The following is a 19,189-nucleotide window of genomic DNA, read 5'->3' as shown; positions in this document are numbered from 1 at the left end:
TACGGTGTATTTACAACCTTTTCTAATTATTTAATTTCAAAATAAAGTTAACTCTTCCTTACTCGATATTTGATATTTCGATATCAAGTTAGAGAACCATATTAAAAGTTGGTTTCCTTGGCTTACTCTATGGTCCCTTGAATCGCAGTTGTACTGGTTTTGTATTCTGTAACTCGATACCTCCCTAACTCGATGGTCCCTTCAATATCAAGTTATGGAGAGTTGACTGTAATATACTATCAGATTCGTACAAATTTTGTATATTCTACTAATAAGGTCATCGAACAATAAATAAGCTTGAATTGACAACAATAAAATATTTATTCGAAATTTTAAGCAGCTGTGGTACACCGGACTAGAGAAAATCCTCTAAAACGTAAAAAATGGGGGAAGGTTTTGTTTCTTCTAGCACTTATTCACAATGTGATATCACCCTTAAGGTCACCAAGTGCCGGGCGTCGGTTCTATGCCTCGAAATCGGGCACCCCCTCGAAGGTACAACCAGATCTTTGGATGATTTTACGTGCGGCCCAAATGCCACACTCGATACACGTGTCAAAGTTTCGCTTCTGGACCAGCTGGGCCAGAAAACCCCCTACGAAGGCATCTCCTGCGCCGTTGGTGTCCACAATTTGATCCGCAGCGAGTTTCTCGACGGGGAACTCCGTAATGGTGCCGTCCCGGATCAGCAGCACTGGATCGCTGCCCTGGGTAATGATTGCGACTCGTTTGCGCGATTCGTTCTGCTTTGGTAACGCGGAAATCTTCAGACCGATTTCCTTCAGATCTTCGGTGCCAAACTTTTGTGCCTCGGCAAAGGCGAGAGCTTCCTAAAATTGCAGATTGTTGCATTAGTTTGAACTATGATAAGAAATGTATTTGGCATGTCTGGTAGCGATCTTCTTCTTCTTCTTGGCATTACGTCCAGCTTGGTGTTCAATAAGCACTTCCACAGTTATTAAAGCTAAGTATGCTGTTTCGCTCAAGAAAAGTAAAGAAATTCCTTGATTGAATTTTCCACGCATCTAGATAGGCGATTCCTTTTCTTGTCAGTAGCAAACCAGGCTTAACTGAGAACTTTCTTTGCCAAAGTTGCCATTATTGCATTCGTGTATCGTGTGGCAGGTACGACGATACTCTATGCCCAGTCAAGGAAATTGCCATTACGAAAAGATCGTGGACCGACCAGGAATCGAACTCAGAAACCTTCAGCATGGCTTTGCTTTGTAGTTGCGGACTCTAACCACTCGGCTAAGGAAGGCCCCTGTTCTTGGCTACAATTCTCTTCAAAAAACATGACGCAATTCCTTGTTTTTAAAAGAAATTTCTGAAGGTGTATTGAAAAAAAAGTGTTGTTAAATGTTTGTGCCCAGATTAAAAAAAAATCTTGATTGAATTTATGGATGAACTTCTAAAGAGAATATTAGAAGCATTCCCAAAAATATCTTGAGATACTGCTGAAAAATTCGAAATATTCCCAGGATTGATTTGTGGAATAACCCTGAAGTGATCATTGAAAAAAAAGTGTTGTTAAATGTTTGTGCCCAGATTAAAAAAAAATCTTGATTGAATTTATGGATGAACTTCTAAAGAGAATATTAGAAGCATTCCCAAAAATATCTTGAGATACTGCTGAAAACTTCGAAATATTCCCAGGATTGATTTGTGGAATAACCCTGAAGTGATCATTGAAAATAATCCTTGAAAAATCTAACAAAATTCCTTGACAAAATCTACAATGAATTCATTTTAAGAAAACTTGGCATGACCTTTTGTAAATTCAAAAAGTTCTTTAAGAAATCTATCGAGACGAAGCAATTTTATATATGTAAATGCTAAAAACATTTTAGAGTAAAAACAAACAAAATATTAATTGGGGACGGCCCTGGTGTAGTGATTAGAACACAGCCCTTTGTTGCCGAGGATCTGGGGTCGAATCCCATCCCAGAGTCCCAGATAGTCACGGAGATTAATCCCTGGGAGAATTGGTTGTAAATCTATAAAGGAATTTCTGAAGGAATGCCTGGAATAGTACCTAAAAGTATTCCAGAAGAAATCTCTGAAGAAATCAGTACAAGTTTCTCCTCGAGGATTCTGGGAAGAAATTCCTGAAGAACCAGTGGAAAACCCGCGTAAGAGTCTCTCAAGTCTACAGAATATTGCATCAGAATTCACTGCAAGGAGAAAAAGAAGTAGAGATCATTTTGGTGAAAGAACAAAGTCTCTTCTTTTGGTGAAAGAACAAAGTCCTTCCATTTAGAATAGAGATTTTGAAGCATGGAAATAGAGATCATCTCTCTTAAACGAGTCCTGCTACCAGCCTCAGTATGATAAATACTTACAGTTTCATTGCCAAACAAAATATCAATATATGGCATCACTTGGTCCAAATTATCTTTGAAAAACTGTGGAATGAATGGTGCACTCAGGTTCATCATGAATAACCGATCCTTAGAGAGAGCATGCTTGGCCACGGTCAGAATACTCTCCAAGCTAACCGTCAGGAAGAACCCAGAGATGTAGAAGTACTCCGCGTTCTGAAGGTACTTTTCATTTTCCGCACTTTTCAGGTGGTCAACTGTGAAGCTGTTGGCCGCGGCCAAGTTGGCACACAAGCTCCGTTGCGTTCCTGTGATCAGCACAGCACACGTCCCCGTGGGTGTGTCCTTGCAGAACTGATACTGCACATTGACGCCATCCTGGGTGGCCTTCTCCAGAAGAATGTCCGAATACTTGTCCTCTCCGACACATCCGAAGAAAACCGCCACGTTCGGCCTTTGGAGCACCCACTGGGCCACGCGAAACGAATTCTGGACGCTTCCGCCTGCAATGTATTCAGCGTTGCATTCCTCAACCAGTTCCTTATAGCTGCATTAAAAATTTCGTTAATTGAGGGGAATACCATTAAATGTGATTTATCTACAACTACTTACATTGGCATGTGCTTCTCTTCGGCGAGAATGGCGTTATTTGGCAGCATTTCATACTTGGCAAGGAATTGCTCATCCACAGCCGCTGAGATGTCCAGCAGTGGGTTGCCACATCCTAGCAAGAGTCCGTCCCTGAAATTGAACATCCGGAAGAATAATCACCCAAGGCCACGAACACTATTGCTAAGCTAATCCTAATTCAGCTGACGATTTTCGATTCAAATGGATGATCTTTTGACCCACTCGTCCACTTATCAGCTTCCCCACAATCAAGCCCCAGTGATATTCTCTTCGCAAACAGCGACTATCTTTGACTCGCAGACAATACCCATTAGGGTGTCCCAGGGAAAAAATCTATTCATAAATAAATAGTCATGGTGTTTAATCCTAGAATGAGAGATGTGCTCGTTTATAGTATTTTAGAACAATTCAACATTCTTTAACATCGTTTAGAGATTTCCATCACATAGATTCAATGAAAAATAATATTTTACTAATGAAATAGCTATATTTTGATGTTTTTAAAACTTGCTATTTTTTGTAAGTATTTTGGAGGACTCATGCGGTATGCGTTTTTGAAAATATTTATTTTTCTTGTCTACATAAATTATTAAAAATTCTAAAGAACGATATTTTAGGTATTTTTTGGTAAATGTTTGAACAAAAATGTCTATACAACTTTTTTTCAAAATTTAGAAATCCAACCCGATAGCATTATTTACAGTGGTGTACAGAATAATTGCAGTGGAAGCCGATCTTCGTACAAAATGCTTTACTTTGACAGGGTGTCTTTTCAATTACAGATATACTTACTTACTTATTTGGCTTTACATCAATTATCTTGATAAAGCCGCGCCAACAATATTTCGCCAATTCCCTCGGTTCATGGCCGCTTCTCTCCATCCACGACTGCGACCCACGCTCTCCAGGTCCTGGTGTACCTGGTCAATCCACCTAGCTCGCTGCCCCCACGCCTTCTTGTTCCGACCGGATTCGTGGCGAACACCATCTTTACAGGGTTGTTGTCCGGCATTCTTGCAACATGCCCTGCCCAGCGTATCCTTCCAGCTTTAGCTACCTTCACGATACTGGCTTCGTCGTAGAGTTGAGCGAGCTCGTGGTTCATCCTTCGCCGCCACACGCCGTTCTCCTGCACGCCGCCGAAGATCGTCCTTAGCACTCGGCGTTCGAAAACACCAAGAGCTTGCAAGTCCTCCTCGAGCATAGTCCACGCCTCATGCCCATAGAGGACTACCGGTCTTATGAGCGTTTTGTACATCGTGCATTTGGTGCGGGGGTGAATCTTTCTTGACCGCAGTTTCTTCTGGAGCCCATAGTAGGCACGACTTCCGCTGATGATGCGCCTTCGTATTTCCCGACTAACATTGTTGTCAGCCGTCAACAAGGATCCGAGGTAGACGAACTCGTCCACCACCTCGAAGGTATCCCCGTCTATCGTAACACTGCTTCCTAGGCGGGCCCTGTCGCGCTCAGTTCCGCCAACCAGCATGTACTTTGTTTTCGACGCATTCACCATTAGCCCGACTCTTGTTGCTTCGCGTTTCAGGCGGGTGAACAAATCTGCCACCGTTTCAAATTTTCTCCCAATAATATCCATGTCGTCCGCGAAGCAAACAAATTGTCCGGATCTCGTGAAAATCGTGCCTCAACTGTTAAGTCCGGCTCTCCGCATGACACCTTCAAGCGCAATATTGAACAACTATTGGGATATGCCGTAGATCGGATTATTAATTAAGAACAACTGTTCTGTTCAAAGGTTGGGAACGATCTAATTCATAAATTTATTTAACGTCAAATTACAACTATTTCATGGCTTGCTGGTTCATCAAGCGCCTACTCTTCAACACTCCTTCTCGATTGGTGAACTCCTACTGCGTCACGAAATCTTGCCAGCTTCTGTGGTGCCAGCGGCTTGGTCAGCATATCCGCTACCATTTGATTAGTGGGGCAGTAGCGGACGTCGATGAGATTGTCTTCGTGCAGCTTGCGGACAAAGTGGTATTTTGTGTCCACATGCTTCGAACGGTTGTTGACCTTCGTTGACTCCAACTGTTTGATACAGGACTGGTTATCTTCGTGTACCAGCACCGGGGTTGGGACATCAACGGAGAAATCTTGGAGCATCCGGACGATCCACGTGAGCTCCTGACAGCACTCGGCGAGCGCCACGAATTCGGCTTCCGTACTGCTGAGCACCACGCACGTCTGCTTGCGCGAACCCCAGTATATTGATCCGCCGCCGAACAGGAACACGTATCCGGAGTTTGATTTGCGACTGGCTGCATCGCTTGCCCAGTCTGCGTCCACATAGACCTCCAAACCGGAATCCTCGGCCTTCAGCGTGAGCTTGTGGTCCATCGTCGACTTCAGATAGCGTAGGACACGCTTGGCCTCCGTCCAATCGACTTGAGATGGTGCACTTACTGAACGTCCCAGAATAGCTACGGGTGCAGCGATGTCCGGTCGAGTGTTTACCGCCACGTACAACAGACTTCCTACCAAACTTGCGTATTGGTCGTTGTTCGGTAACATCTTCTTCTCCTCCTTCTGTTTTAGGTGGCCAGGATCCAGGGGATACTTCGATGGCTTCGCTTCATCCATTCCGAACCTCTGCAGCACCTTTTGGATGTAGGCCTTCTGGTTGAGTGTGAAAGCCTTACCATCACGTTGCACTTGGATTCCGAGAAAATGCCGGATGTTGCCCAACGAAGAAACGGTGAAGTGCTTGTTCAGGTCCCGCATCAAGTCCTCGTACTCCTCCTCGCTGTGGCACGCGATAACGATGTCGTCCACGTAGATCACGAGGTACGTGTTGCCTTGACTACCGCTCCGAACGTAGAGACACGGGTCGTGGGCGGACTGCCGGAAACCCATCTGCTTCAACACACCGTCGATCTTCTTGTTCCAGATACATCCGGCTTGCCTGAGTCCGTACAGGCCTTTCTTGATCAAGCAAACTGCATCCCTGTCTTGCGCTTCATATCCGGTCGGTTGCTTCATGTAAACTGCCTCCTCTAGTTCTCCATGAAGATAGGCAGTTTTGACGTCGGCGTGTTTCACCAGCATGCCCCGCTGGCCGGCAACTGTCAGCAACGTCCTGAAGGTGACTTGGCGGACTACGGGCGCGAATACTTCAACGAAGTCCGTCCCGTACTTCTGAGAAAATCCTTGGGCTACTAATCGGGCTTTGTAGCGCACGATGTTTCCGTCCTCGTCCAGTTTTCGCTTGAAAATCCATTTCGACCCGACGACTTTGCGATTGGTGGGCAAAGTGGTCAGCGTCCAGGTGCGGTTCTCGGCGTGTGACTTGATCTCGTCGTCCATTGCTGCAATCCACTGTTCCGCTTCAGGACCCTCGATTGCTTGCTTGATTTGCCGCACGGAAAAGATCTGGTCCGTTGTCGAGCGGCCGTCGATGAAACCTGCTTGATAACTTCCTACGAACTCGTTTGCTATAGGTGATAGACGACGGAAGAGAATCTGGGATAGCACTTTATAGGCGGCGTTTAGGATGGTGATTGCACGACAATTTTCACACTCCAGTTTGTCGCCCTTTTTGTAGATAGGGCATATAACGCCTTGCTTCCATTCCTCCGGTAGCTGTTCCGTTTCCCAGATTCTGACTATCAGCCGATGCAGACAAGCGGCCAACCTGTCCGGGCCCATCTTGATGAGTTCGGCTCCGATACCATCCTTGCCAGCGGCTTTGTTGTTCTTGAGCTGTTGAATGGCATCCTTAACTTCCCCCATCGTGGGAGCTGGTTGATTTCCGCTGTCCGCTGTGCTGACGTAGCCATCGCCTTCGCTGTCCTGACCTTCTGTGCCTGTGTTCTCTGCGCCATTCAGGTGTTCATCGTAGTGCTGCTTCCACCTTTCGATCACCTCGCGTCCGTCCGTCAAGATGCTCCCATCCTTATCCCGGCACATCTCAGCTCGCGGCACGAAGCCTTTGCGGGATGTGTTGAGCTTCTGATAGAACTTCCGCGTTTCTTGAGAACGGTACAGCAACTCCATCTCTTGGCATTCTACCTCTTCCAGGCGGCGCTTTTTGTCCCTGAATAGGCGGGTTTGCTGTTTCCGCTTCAGTCTGTATCGTTCCACGTTTTGCCGCGTACCATGCTGCAGCATTGCAGCCCGCGCTGCATTCTTCTCCTCTAAAACCTCCTGGCACTCCTCGTCGAACCAATCGTTTCTTGAGCTCCGTTCCACATATCCGACAACGCTTTCGGCAGCGTCGTTAATGGCTGCTTTGACTGTCCTCCAGCAGTCCTCAAGAGGGGCCCTATCGAGCTCGCCCTCATCCGGCAACGCTGCCTCAAGATGCTACGCGTACGCATTGGCGACATCCGATTGTTTCAGCCGCTCGAGATTGTACCGGGGCGGGCATCGGTACCGTACATTGTTGATGACGGATAGTTTTGGGCGCAGTTTCACCATCACCAGGTAGTGGTCGGAGTCAATGTTGGCGCCACGATAGGTTCTGACGTCGGTTATGTCGGAGAAGTGCCGTCCATCGATCAAAACGTGGTCGATTTGCGATTCTGTCTGCTGAGGTGATCTCCAGGTGTACCGATACGGGAGGCTGTGCTGGAAATAGGTGCTACGAATGGCCATGTTCTTGGAGGCGGCAAAATCTATCAGTCGTAGGCCGTTCTCGTTCGTCAGCCGGTGGGCGCTGAACTTTCCAATCGTCGGTCTGAACCGAGGAGGAGGACCTCCTGGCCAACCTGAGCGTTCAAATCTCCTATGATGATCTTGACGTCGTGGCTTGGGCAGCGGTCGTACTCGCGTTCGAGCTGCGCGTAAAATGCGTCCTTGTCATCATCAGTGCTTCCGGAGTGTGGGCTATGCACGTTGATTATGCTGAAGTTAAAGAATCGGCCTTTGATTCTTAACTTGCACATTCGTTCATTGATCGGCCACCACCCGATCACGCGCCTTTGCATATCACCCATCACTATGAAAGCTGTTCCCAGCTCGCGTGTGTTGCCGCAGCTCTGGTAGATGGTATGATTACCTCTAAACGTTCGCACCAATGCTCCTGTCCAGCACACCTCCTGCAGCGCTACGATGTCGAAACCGCGGGTCTTCAGTACATCGGAGAGTATGCGAGTACTTCCAATGAAGTTGAGAGATTTGCAGTTCCACGTACCGAGTTTCCAATCGCTAGTCCATTTTCGTCGCTGTGGTCTTTGCCGATTGTTCCGGTCCGTATTCTCTCGTTGACACTCCTGTGCTGATGTGTTTTTACGGTTGGCTTGCAGGGCCTGACACCAACCCCCTAGATTTCCGGAGGACCATTCCCCCTAAATGTTCGGAGGGCCATAGTGCGCAGTTTAGCTTAGAGTCCTTCTCTGGCACTCGGACGATGATCGACCGCCCCTGACATGGGGAACAGACGCTGTTGTGAGCCGCTCCTAACGTGGAGTACAGACGCAAAGCAAACCCCCCCCTTCCCTGTCAGCATACGACCAAAGTTCCCACCGGGGGTTGGTTACCCGATCTTCCCCCAAGGTTACTCGTACCCCGGCCAGCACCACGAGGAGGTAGGGATAGGAGTTGCTGGGCAAGAGGCTAAGGACCGCACAAAGGGGTCTATTTTATTCTTGCAGGTATGCGAGGTAGCAATGGTACGCCATGCCCAGCCATTTACCGCGCCAATTACAGATATGAAATTCCTTTTTTCCAGGTCTTGAAAAATAATTCCAGGTTTAAAAATTTCTCCAAAATTCATAAATGATTAATTAAAAAAATAAATTTGGAAAATATATTTTCAAAGATTGGTAGGGAGCCGGATCCTATTCTTGGCAGTTTTGATTCACTTCGGCAGTGGGTTTTTTTGAAAGCTACAGAGCTCAGATTTGGCCTCAACATGCATCGTAGTGATGTGCTTCTTATTACAAAGTTTCAGACAGTTCGGCCAAGAAAAACCCCCCATGCCAAAGTGAATCAATTTAAAATCAATTTGAAAAAAAGAATTGTAACGATAAATTTCAAAGTGTTTTTCCCTTCTAAAAACTATCTGTTTTATTCTAAACATCTAAGCAACATAGGAAAAAGCATGAAAATATTGATGATTTTTACTTAATTTCCACGAAAGGTTTATATCAAACGATCTGAAAATGCCGTTAATCATCAAAGTCAGATAAAAAACTCTTGCTTGGAAAAAGAAACAATTATCAGCCAAAACGAGGTATCACATGAATTATTAATACAAAAAAAACCTTTTTTTTTGTAATTCCTCGTGATATTACAAGTATTACTGCGCGTTGAACTGGTTTCCTTCATATTTTATTTCGAAGACTCTTCAGGAGCTTGTTTTGAGATTTTTCACGAACTTTCTAAGTTATTCTTGCAAAAAAAAATCGTTTTAAATACCTTCGAAAATTTAATCTGGAATTTTACACAGAAAATACTTCTGAGATTCCATACAAAGATTGTTTCAGACATTTTTCAATAAAGCATCAAATTCGCCAAAAAATATTCCATTGATTTCCCTAGGACTTCCTCCAACATTTCCGATTATAGCACCTTCAATAATTCGAAACTCTTTCAGGAAAACCTTTCATTTTTTTAAAAATACTAAATCAATCATTCATATAGGAATATCTCCAGAGAAATGTTAAGAATTTTTTTCAGATGGTTTTGGAGAAAACTGTTAAGATTATTCACGAGGAATTTCGAAAGAAGATCCTAGAGCAACCTCTGTTGAAACTCTCATACAAGTTTCAACAGAGGTTACTAAGGTTCTAAATGTGAATTTCTACAAGCATCTCTGAAAGAACTCCTATATTTTTGATAAAATTATTCTTAGATTTTTTTTTTTTTTTTTTTTGATTAATTGCTAAGATAACTAAAATTACAATTTCTGAGTAATGTCCTACAAGACGTTTTGAAGAAATTCTTTGATGCAAATCGGACTGAATCCCTGAAAAAACTATCTATGAATGATCGGAGCAATAACTGTAATAATTTCTGTAGTATTAAGGTGATTATAAAACGAAGCCAAACTTTGGATTTTCAAGTGCACAAGACTGGAGAATCTGACAACAGTTCGCGTTGAATATCTATCAAATTGCTTGCTTGCTGGTGGTGACCAATGGGACAAATTTTCAACGCGGAACGCTTTTTGGTTCTCAAAACTTGTGCTTTTGAAAATTTGAGGTTTAGTTTCGTTCTATAATCACCTTAACTGGTGTGGAATCTTGAAAAGAGTTTTAAGCCATGGAGATTTGGAAATTTGAAGAGAAGTTTATAATAGATTTCATCGATCAATGCCTGAAAGATTTTTGGATCAATTCCTGAGAGTAATCGTGGATGAATTTAAGGAAAAGAATCCAAATGAAAATGCCTAAAATAAATGAAAAAAAAGCGTAGGAATTATTGTAGAGTTTCTTCTGAAAACGTCAACACGATTTTTTTTTCAAAACATCTGGAATAAAAAAGAGAACCTGAAGGATCTGTGGGAAATCTTCTAGAAGTAACAAAAAGAGATATCGGTGAAAATATCAGTGGAAAATCATCTTGAGAAAATCTTGCAACAATCACTAGGATTTTTTTCATAATTATCTCTGTGGAAATTACTACAGGTTTTTTTTAACTCTGGAATAAATGTTTGTGGAAGCGTTGGACTGCTCCAGGAATTTCTGAAGAAATTCTTCTAGGCATCATTGAAAAATCGCTGGTAGCATACACGCAGAAGAATTTCTGTATGTTAAGATTACAATACTGTCAATTACTTTTACTTACGCACAAATAGTTGTTTCGAAATAAGATTAACTTACGCCAACACAAAATTAACGTCAAATCAAATACACACACTTTTTTGATTGAGCTATCCACTTGTACTTATAACAATTATAATTTTGATAATTATCACTATTCGGAAACATTCACTTCCCTAGACTTCAAGTCATGTTCACAAATCTACTTACTTCTAACTTGCAAGGAATAGTGTAGGTGCTAAGATGACCACCTCTCATGCAGGAGACCACATATCAAGTTTGTCGACTCGCACTTTGTTTTCATTTTTGCAATGTTTTTTTAGATCGATAAAGAAGCACCGAATCTTTTCAGGTATATTGATAAAGCAGAACAAAATGCTGAGTAAACATTGCAAAATATTGTAAACTCAATAAAATTCACTTTGAGTCAACTAAAATATAGTTAAATTTTGACGTTTGACGTTTGTAAATTCAATCAAAAATATAGTTGTCAACAACTATATGGTATAGTTATGTTTAACAATATATTGTCAATTCAACTATATTTTTAGTTATCTCCAAATTAACCTTAAAATATAGTTAAATTGACCGGAAAAATGATTACGAACACTATATTTTGTTCTCCGTGTAGCAATGGATCATTGAAGGTAGTTTTTGCAAGTGCTCACCGCATCAAAACAAAGGCGCCACTGTATATGGGATTTAACATTGTGACAGAATTGCTGTTCTGTCAAACACACAAGGCTATGGTGGCGCTATATATGCTTTCTATAGCGGCCGTTTTGGTTATTTTAATGGTCCATTTGAAAGAAAATTTGGAATGCTTACACTTATGTTTCATATGCTCATGACAACTTTCATGCGACACCCAACTGGAACTTTACTTGCCTTTACCAACAATCTTAAGTTCTGCTTCCTTGTCTAAACATTTTTTTTTATCTTTATTCAGGAGACTTTCAGCCAGTGGCTGGTTGGTCTCCGTCGTGTCTAAACATGTTTTATGCTGAATAAATAAATATCGTTTAAAGGATCAAACATGTAGTTTTTTGATTGAAAATATTTTGTGCCACAAAAACGACATATCCTACCATATTCTACCATGCACTACTACTTCAAAACAATTTCCCTGAGTATAGCCGAAATTCCCTGAGAATTCCAGGTTGAATAAAATTCCCTGATAATTCCAGGTTTTTCCAGGTAGGAGACACCCTGTTTGAGATGCTGCAACCTTGTTTCCCTATGAACAATACGCATAAAATTTTGACAGAGAACTTCAAATGTGCCCAATTTGATTATCACAAAACGAAACACCTGTTGAAAAATTAAGCACAAGGTGAAATTGGTGAAAATAGAAGTAGTTTTAAATAAATCAAAACATCAAAACCTTCCTACCACACTCGCAAGGAAGATCTAGAAATTATGAAATGTCACCACCGTCTAGTTGGCCATTTAGCCAATCCCTTTGCCAACCGCGAAGAGAACTTTGACGTACTACTACATGAAAAAAAATCATAGTGTAAAATTAATCTATCATAAATCTCACCTTCCTCAGCGCCATTTGCGAGAGAGTCCGCCTTCTCATTGCTATATATTAGGTAATGTGAGGGAACCCATACAAAAGTAATCTTATAGATCTTTAGACCAGCGGACAGTGGTTTTTAGTTAAAATTTGACATTTCGGAGGTTTTTTCCCCTTAAATGGTTGAAATAAACTTCACGGTCGACCCATTTAAGTAGTGACAGTCGAGTAGTATTTCAGAACAAAGGTGACAGACGGTTAGTTGTTCTCAAATTATCTAGAGCGGAAAATAACTTTTGAACTGTCAAGTTTAACCATGCTCCAGAGCAGAGCAGAGTTAAAAATAACTAAAAGTTAAACGAATTGGTGAAGCTGTTCACAACCTAAGAAAGTAAGATGCATGCTCGTCTACAGGTTTTATTGACCGGAGTGCCTCAATAGAACTGAGACTATCCGAGTAGCTTAGCTTAGACTGACTACACATTTTCTATAGGAATTGCTTTGAAAATCGTCAAAAGATTCAGCAATCTTTTGATAGATTATATCAAGAATGATTGCACGTTCATATATCGCTAGCACCTTCACACTCGTGTTGTGGATAACACGATGCGAGTAGTATTAGATTAATCCATTACTTCATAAAGACATTCTTCAATAATTTTCGGATAATTCTCTATGGATATTCCAAAAACTTCTTAGGAATTAACTTCAAGAATGCTCACGGCAATTTATCCCAGAACATGTAAAAGGTCGGTCATATATATTTTTAAGAGATCATCCATTCATCCAGAAATGCCATAGAGGATTGATCCATTTGTTTTTCTAGCGGTTGAAGAAGTTTTTTTTAGCAGTTAATACAGATAGTTTCCCAGGATTTTCACTATAGATATGTTTAATAATTATTCTCATAACCCAAAACTTTTAAGGGTCATGCACAAACTGTACAAGGCATGAGAATGGTATGAGAAACCTTGCCATGTCTTCCATCCTCCATAAGAATAAGATCGGTTTTCTGCTGATTAAGTTGAAAAGCCATGTATTGCTGTTGCCTTGGTCTCTGTTGAGTAGCATCGTAGGCCTAACTGTTTGCAAATTACCAGACTCTCATCCACATCCAATTTCCAAGGTGAAGAAGCATTTCGTAAAATTTTGATATCCGCCGTCATTATTGTATGATCCTCTGTAAATACATGTTCTGATACCTTAGATTTGAAATTGTGAGTCATCCCCTTGTCTATCGATTTCTGAGATTTTTCCTATTTCCGCTAAGCGTTCCTTGAATCTAACCTCGAGAGACCGCTTTGTTTGACCAACGTAGACTTTGCTGCAGTGAGGACAACTGATTTTGTAAACGCTAGCCTTGTTCAGTGTGTTAACCGGATCCTTGGTAGAGCCTGACGAAGTCTTAAGTTGGTTTTCTGCGGGAAACAAACTAAATCGATTCCGGAATTCCATTACTTTGGGCGGAGCTGATTGCTGATGTTTCTTTTGTATGAGATGGAGACTTTCTTCATGGGTTCTGTGATAGGGATGAGTGTCGTCGAAGCATTCTGAGTATGCTGTCTTTCCTTTTTGTCAATGATGGCTTTTATCGTGCTTTATTTGTATCCGTTGATCCTTGCCGTCTGTGGATGGGTGTTTGTAGGCTAAACGGTAGTTTTCCCTCCTCCTCCTCGTGGGTGAACTTGATATTCTTGTGTACGCTGTTGATTGTATACAAAATCGTACGTAGATCCTTCCACTCGATAACACAGAAAATGTTAGTTGGACAAACTGAGTGAAGAACTAGCCATATGTATTGAAATTCACGTTAAGAAAAAAAATCAGAGGGGGTTGTGTACAAGACACGACCCCATGACGTTAACTACGCCAAGTGGTTTTCTGCATTTGAATTTTAGTCGATTGTCATAGTTGCCTTCCTTTAGTTCAAACTCGAACATAATATCGTAACGGTCGCAACATTATAAATTTTCAATTGACACCCAGTATATTGCCGTAAGACGTAGTTAACGTCAAAAGACGAATGAGCAAAGAAGCAGAAATCGGTCTGCTTTTATAGTGCACTTGCCAACCCAGAAGAATCGTGGGTTTGGTTGCGTAAGAAAGGGGTCGACATTTTCCCAATTTTCGACAGTCTATCGTCGAAAATCAAAAGTTTTCTCCATTTCAGTAGAATGTTGTATAAATTTCCGACCAATTGGTGGGAAATTATCGAAAACTTACCAATAAATGGCTGAGTTAAGAGTATTCAAAATCTCACATAATTTCGTGACGGTCGCAATATTTTAGATTTTCAATTGATACCCAGTATATTGCCGTAAGACGTAGTTAATAGTTTTCATACATGATAATAGATATCATACAGTTGGAGTTATTTATCGTGGTAAACGATAAGAGACATATTTCAGGCGAATTGCTCTAATTACATTTAACGATTTATACGTTATCAGTCTCACGAAACGCCTCTTATATTATTTAAAGGATCTTTGGAAAAAGTCTAATTAAAATTTGAAAAATTTCTAGAGAAATCCCCGAAGGATTTCCATCCAGATGATTGCTTGAAGATATTGAAATATCTCATACTCAAGCAATCTTTAAAAAAATAGAAATTCCTAAAACAAATTTTGGAAAAATTCCTGAAGAGATCCTTAGGAATTGTATTGCCTTAAAAAATAATGCAAGGCATTTGAGAAAATATCTTTTTTATACTTATTTCATGATTTTTATTAATTCTCACAAGATTTTTAAAATAATTCCAGAAATAGTGAAAGGCTTGTTTTCTTGAGGGATGTTTTGGGAAAATTCATTATAGAAATTCTAAATGTTTTTTTTTTTCATAACTGAACCGCACGCATACTCATAGAAACGCAAGAAAATAGTAGGCTATGAAAACATCTGCACAAGACGTCGCAATATGATAAATTTCATCAAAAATGATATTTTTTTATAAATCGAACAATGTTTAAGAAAGTTGAAACTGGTTCTACAAGAATGCTATAAGTAAGCATATCTTCTATTCTAGGGTTGAGCATCATGACTTTTCTAACATTGGTTTATTGGGACACCCTAACGCCCATGTAAGGTAAGCGGTAGAAAACTGCTTCTCAAAAGATACACATTCACAGCAACAATCGGGGGGTTATGAAATAAGAAGCAGAGAAGTAACTTACCGCAAATTTGTCATATTGTATCCGGAAAATCCGCCTCCGAAGCACAAACACGTCCAGAATTCGACTTAGCGCGCAAAGTGTGCGTAGTGATTGCTTCCTCTAAAGCAAGATTACTAGGCTTTGTTATCACTAATCGGAAAGGACCACGACCGTGACCGACGGAGAACCACTACACCACTAATCTGCCGCGCGGGAGCTACCCGGAGAACCTAACCGAACCGAACGCGAGGAATTCGCGAATGAAAAAGCACCACACTGTAAGGTCAAAGTACCCTTTAAAGGGTAAAAAAGTACCCTCTTTGAGAGAAACTAGTTTAACTCATAAAAAGAGTAGAGCTCGAGTACTCTTTAATGGGTAAACGGCTTGTACGTCACATCAACGAGTGAATTTTACCCATTATTGTCGACAGATTTTCGATGAAAATGGGTGAAATTCACTCTGTTTTTTCCAATCAGATTATTATCTATAGAATTAGCAATTTTCGTTTATTGGATTGTTAAAACAAGTTACTAAATAAGTTCACACAACAATGAATATTTATTTTATTATTTCATATTCACACACATATTCACACAGATAACGTACTATTAAATGTAGAGCAAATTCATTCATGTTTGGGGATGTTAGGCGGACGTGATGACTCCTCCGAGTTTTTATTAAAAACTTCATCTTCTAACCTGAAAATAATAAACAAGATAAGCTTATAGTAATAAAAGCAACATTGAACAAATTACCTTTGCTGAGAAGTGTTGGAGGACCTTTTTGTCTTCAAGTACAGCGATTATTTCAATCAGGTCCGACCTAACACGTATCAAGAAGTAAATAACTGCTTATCACTTTTTTCACCCATTAACGGGTACACGGCTGATATTTGAAAAAGGGCATAATTCACCCACTATTCGAAAATGACAAGTACCCACTATTTTGACAGCTCCATATATTTGCAAAAAGTGGGTACTTTTTGCACATTAAAGGGTAATTGAGAGTTTACAGTGCACACGAGAGGCGATGTTATTCGCGGATTGACAGCTGAGGCTGAGACGCAAAACACGAACCATTGAGAGACCCCTCGCGACGTGAGGCTCACTTTATTTTTCGACCTTTCATCTTATTCGACCGAATTCGCGCGATCCACTTCATGACTTATCAAAACACTAACGAATACGCAAAACATAATCAATAATCACTTGAGTTATTTGCACTTATCGGCAATAAATCAATGCCACATAATTAGTTTTACAATTTACTTTGATAAATCATCATTTTCTACATTTTTAATTGGCTTTGTAGCCAGCAAAATATTCCGTATTTTTGTTTGGCAAATCGCCATTTTTCAATCGGGCGTCGAGCGAGAAATCGAAAGCAAATTCGACATATCGTTTTGCACGTTTCGTTTTCAAGACAGCGATGGGGAGGATTGCACCGATTTTACCGCCCACCCTATGATAATGCACGGAAAGAAATGAAAATCATGAGTTCATAAACTTTGGTTAGAGCACGTTGAAAAGCGACGTCCATTATTTGAGGGAGCACGGTTAAAAAAATAAATGCTAAATAGCGTAAAAGTCATACTAAAACCATATTTGGTCTATTCACCCCTTGCAATGATTTTTCATGAAATATGCCTTGCTAGTATAAACGGGTATAAAAATTGCGTAAAATTACTAGCTGTTTTTACTTGTTTTTAAGGGCCCATTCACAAATTTCATAACGCTTTAGGGGGTGGGTGGGTGTCCGAACGTTGTTACGGCCCATACAAAAATAGTAGACTATCAATACAAGATGCGTCACGAGGGGGTGGGTGGGTGTCCAAAATGGCCAATTTAAGCGTAATGAAATATATGAACAAGCCCTAATTATGAATCGTGGTTTACGGCTAACCAGCCGAGTGGAAGTTTAACAACTACCGAAAAGCTAAACATTACATATAATTTGCAATTGGATTAGATGGACAAATTGATGTGAAGATTTACGAAAAAGTTACACGTCTTCTCAGTGAGAATCGAACTCACGACTCCCCGATCTCTAGTTGGGGCGCGTTACCACTACGCCATGTGAGGACTCATGAACGCAGAAGTTAACCTGAATTCGATTTCAGCTCAATAATCACGTGGTCCTTTTTCGCAAAGAGCACCTCTTTCGGAAGAATTAGATGCCCATCCAAACACAACGCTTTCTATATATATCCAATGCCTAGCCCGAGAGCGCTTTATTTTTTATGTATGGAAATAGCACACTACACTAGCCAGCAACTGCGCTGGCTGAGGTTTCTATTGTGTGGGCTTCCAATGGGTCCAATTCTTCCGAAAGAGGTGCATTTTGCGAAAAAGGACCACGTGATTATTGAGCTTAAATCGAATTCAGGTTAACTTCTGCGTTCATGAGTCCTCTCATGGCGTAGTAATAACGCGCCCTAACTAGAGATCGGGGAGTCCCCGCATAAACAAAAACTATATCAGTACAATTTCCCGAAAGGTCCACAACCATTTGCAACAATATCTGAATGATTTTGGTTACAATGAAAAATAACAATATATCCACCATACCCGAAACGTTTTTAACAATTCGACATACGGTAAATAGGAAAATCACAATGTGGGGAATAGGCGGTTAAGTTATGTAACAATTTGAAAACGTCGATTTTCTCGAACAAAATTTCTCATCAACAGTTTTCCAAAAGATAGATATACTGTCCATACTGTATCAATGAAAGCCAAACAGTGTTGATACATTTGAACAAGGGTGGGTGGGTGTCTTCAAGATGTTACAGGCCATACAAAATTAGAAAAATATTCTTACAAAATGCGTCATGAAGAGGTGGGTGGCTGTTGAAAATGGTCATTTTTTGCTTAATGAAATTGGTGAATAAACCCAAAGCAGAATGAAAATGAGGCAGATAGAAAATAAACAAAGGCGAATAAACTTTGATAACTATTGAGGATTTTGCCCTCTAATAGACTCACACCTAAATAATTTTGTCACACCAAAATATTCTCCCACCTTGTTCGCCATATATTGAATGGCGTCGTAGCTAACAAAACCAACAAATAACGCACATGTAACACATTATGTATGATTGTACATTGAATGCAAGGTGCGTGCTTCTATGAAAGTGCCAAATAAGGCTTCATTCACATATTTCATAACGCTGAAAATGGCCATTTTTGATACCCACCCACCCCCTCGTATCTCTTTTTGTATGAATATACTACAAAATTTTGTATGAGCCGTAACACCAGCAGGACACCCACACACCCCTTTCAGCGTTATGAAATTTGTGAATAAGCCCTAAACTGGCGTGTGAGTACCGGGTACCCCCGTTGGTTTGACCACATTTAATATGAACAATTTTTAATCTGTACCCCGCTAATTTGCACATCGTTCAGATTAAAAATGGTTCAAACGTCATTTAGCTCATGGAACGTAGTGAAGTGAGATGGAACACTGTGGAACGGAACGCAGAATCAAAACAAAACAGTGAAAAAGGGTAACCAGAAACACCTTTCTGGGGTGACTAGATGTTCAAATTAAAAATGGTTTCCATGAGGTACCGTTCAAATTAGCGGGGGTGCGCGGTATTTATTTTTCCACGTTGAATATGTGCACGGCAATCTATTCCTCAACTAAAGCGAAGTATGCACTTCAACAGAAAAGTAATCGCCTATCTCGATGCGTGGGAAATTTCTTGCAAGAATTGCTCAAGAAAAGCATTTTTCTTTGATCGCAGTACGCAGTTGAAAAGAAATGTCAATTCAAATGGAGCTCACTGTAGGAAATTTCTTGACCATTTCTTGGGCAGAAATTTTTACTTTTGGTCAAGAAAT

General features: G+C 41.0%; 1 protein-coding gene and 1 long non-coding RNA gene across 2 annotated transcripts; both read right to left on the bottom strand.

The window, feature by feature from the left end:
* Positions 1-410: 410 nt before the first annotated feature.
* Positions 411-15,619, bottom strand: LOC5568600 (adenosine kinase). The gene is made up of 4 exons (XM_001652382.2): positions 15,365-15,619; positions 2,934-3,062; positions 2,343-2,868; positions 411-830 (listed from the first exon to the last, which is right to left on the bottom strand). The coding sequence occupies exons 1-4, from the start codon at positions 15,376-15,378 to the stop codon at positions 465-467; spliced, it is 1,035 nt and encodes a 344-aa protein (XP_001652432.2). The 5' UTR covers positions 15,379-15,619; the 3' UTR covers positions 411-464.
* A 259-nt stretch (positions 15,620-15,878) lies between these two features.
* LOC110679881 lies at positions 15,879-16,280 on the bottom strand. Its single transcript, XR_002502775.1, has 2 exons — positions 16,100-16,280; positions 15,879-16,042 (listed from the first exon to the last, which is right to left on the bottom strand). It is a non-coding gene; the product is annotated as an uncharacterized LOC110679881 (long non-coding RNA).
* Positions 16,281-19,189: the final 2,909 nt, after the last annotated feature.

Source organism: Aedes aegypti, chromosome 3, assembly GCF_002204515.2.
Source record: "Aedes aegypti strain LVP_AGWG chromosome 3, AaegL5.0 Primary Assembly, whole genome shotgun sequence".
In the NCBI taxonomy this organism is placed as follows: Eukaryota; Metazoa; Arthropoda; class Insecta; order Diptera; family Culicidae; genus Aedes; species Aedes aegypti.
This window is presented reverse-complemented; position numbering and strand designations above follow the sequence as displayed.

Bases quoted from the DNA above. Each gene is read 5' to 3' on its own strand.
- LOC5568600 (XM_001652382.2), bottom strand. The intron at 2,869-2,933 runs GTAAGTAGTTGT...TTTTTAATGCAG, and splicing joins GAAGAGAAGCACATGCCAAT to CTATAAGGAACTGGTTGAGG. The intron at 831-2,342 runs GTAAGTATTTAT...CTGCAATTTTAG, and splicing joins TTTTGTTTGGCAATGAAACT to GAAGCTCTCGCCTTTGCCGA.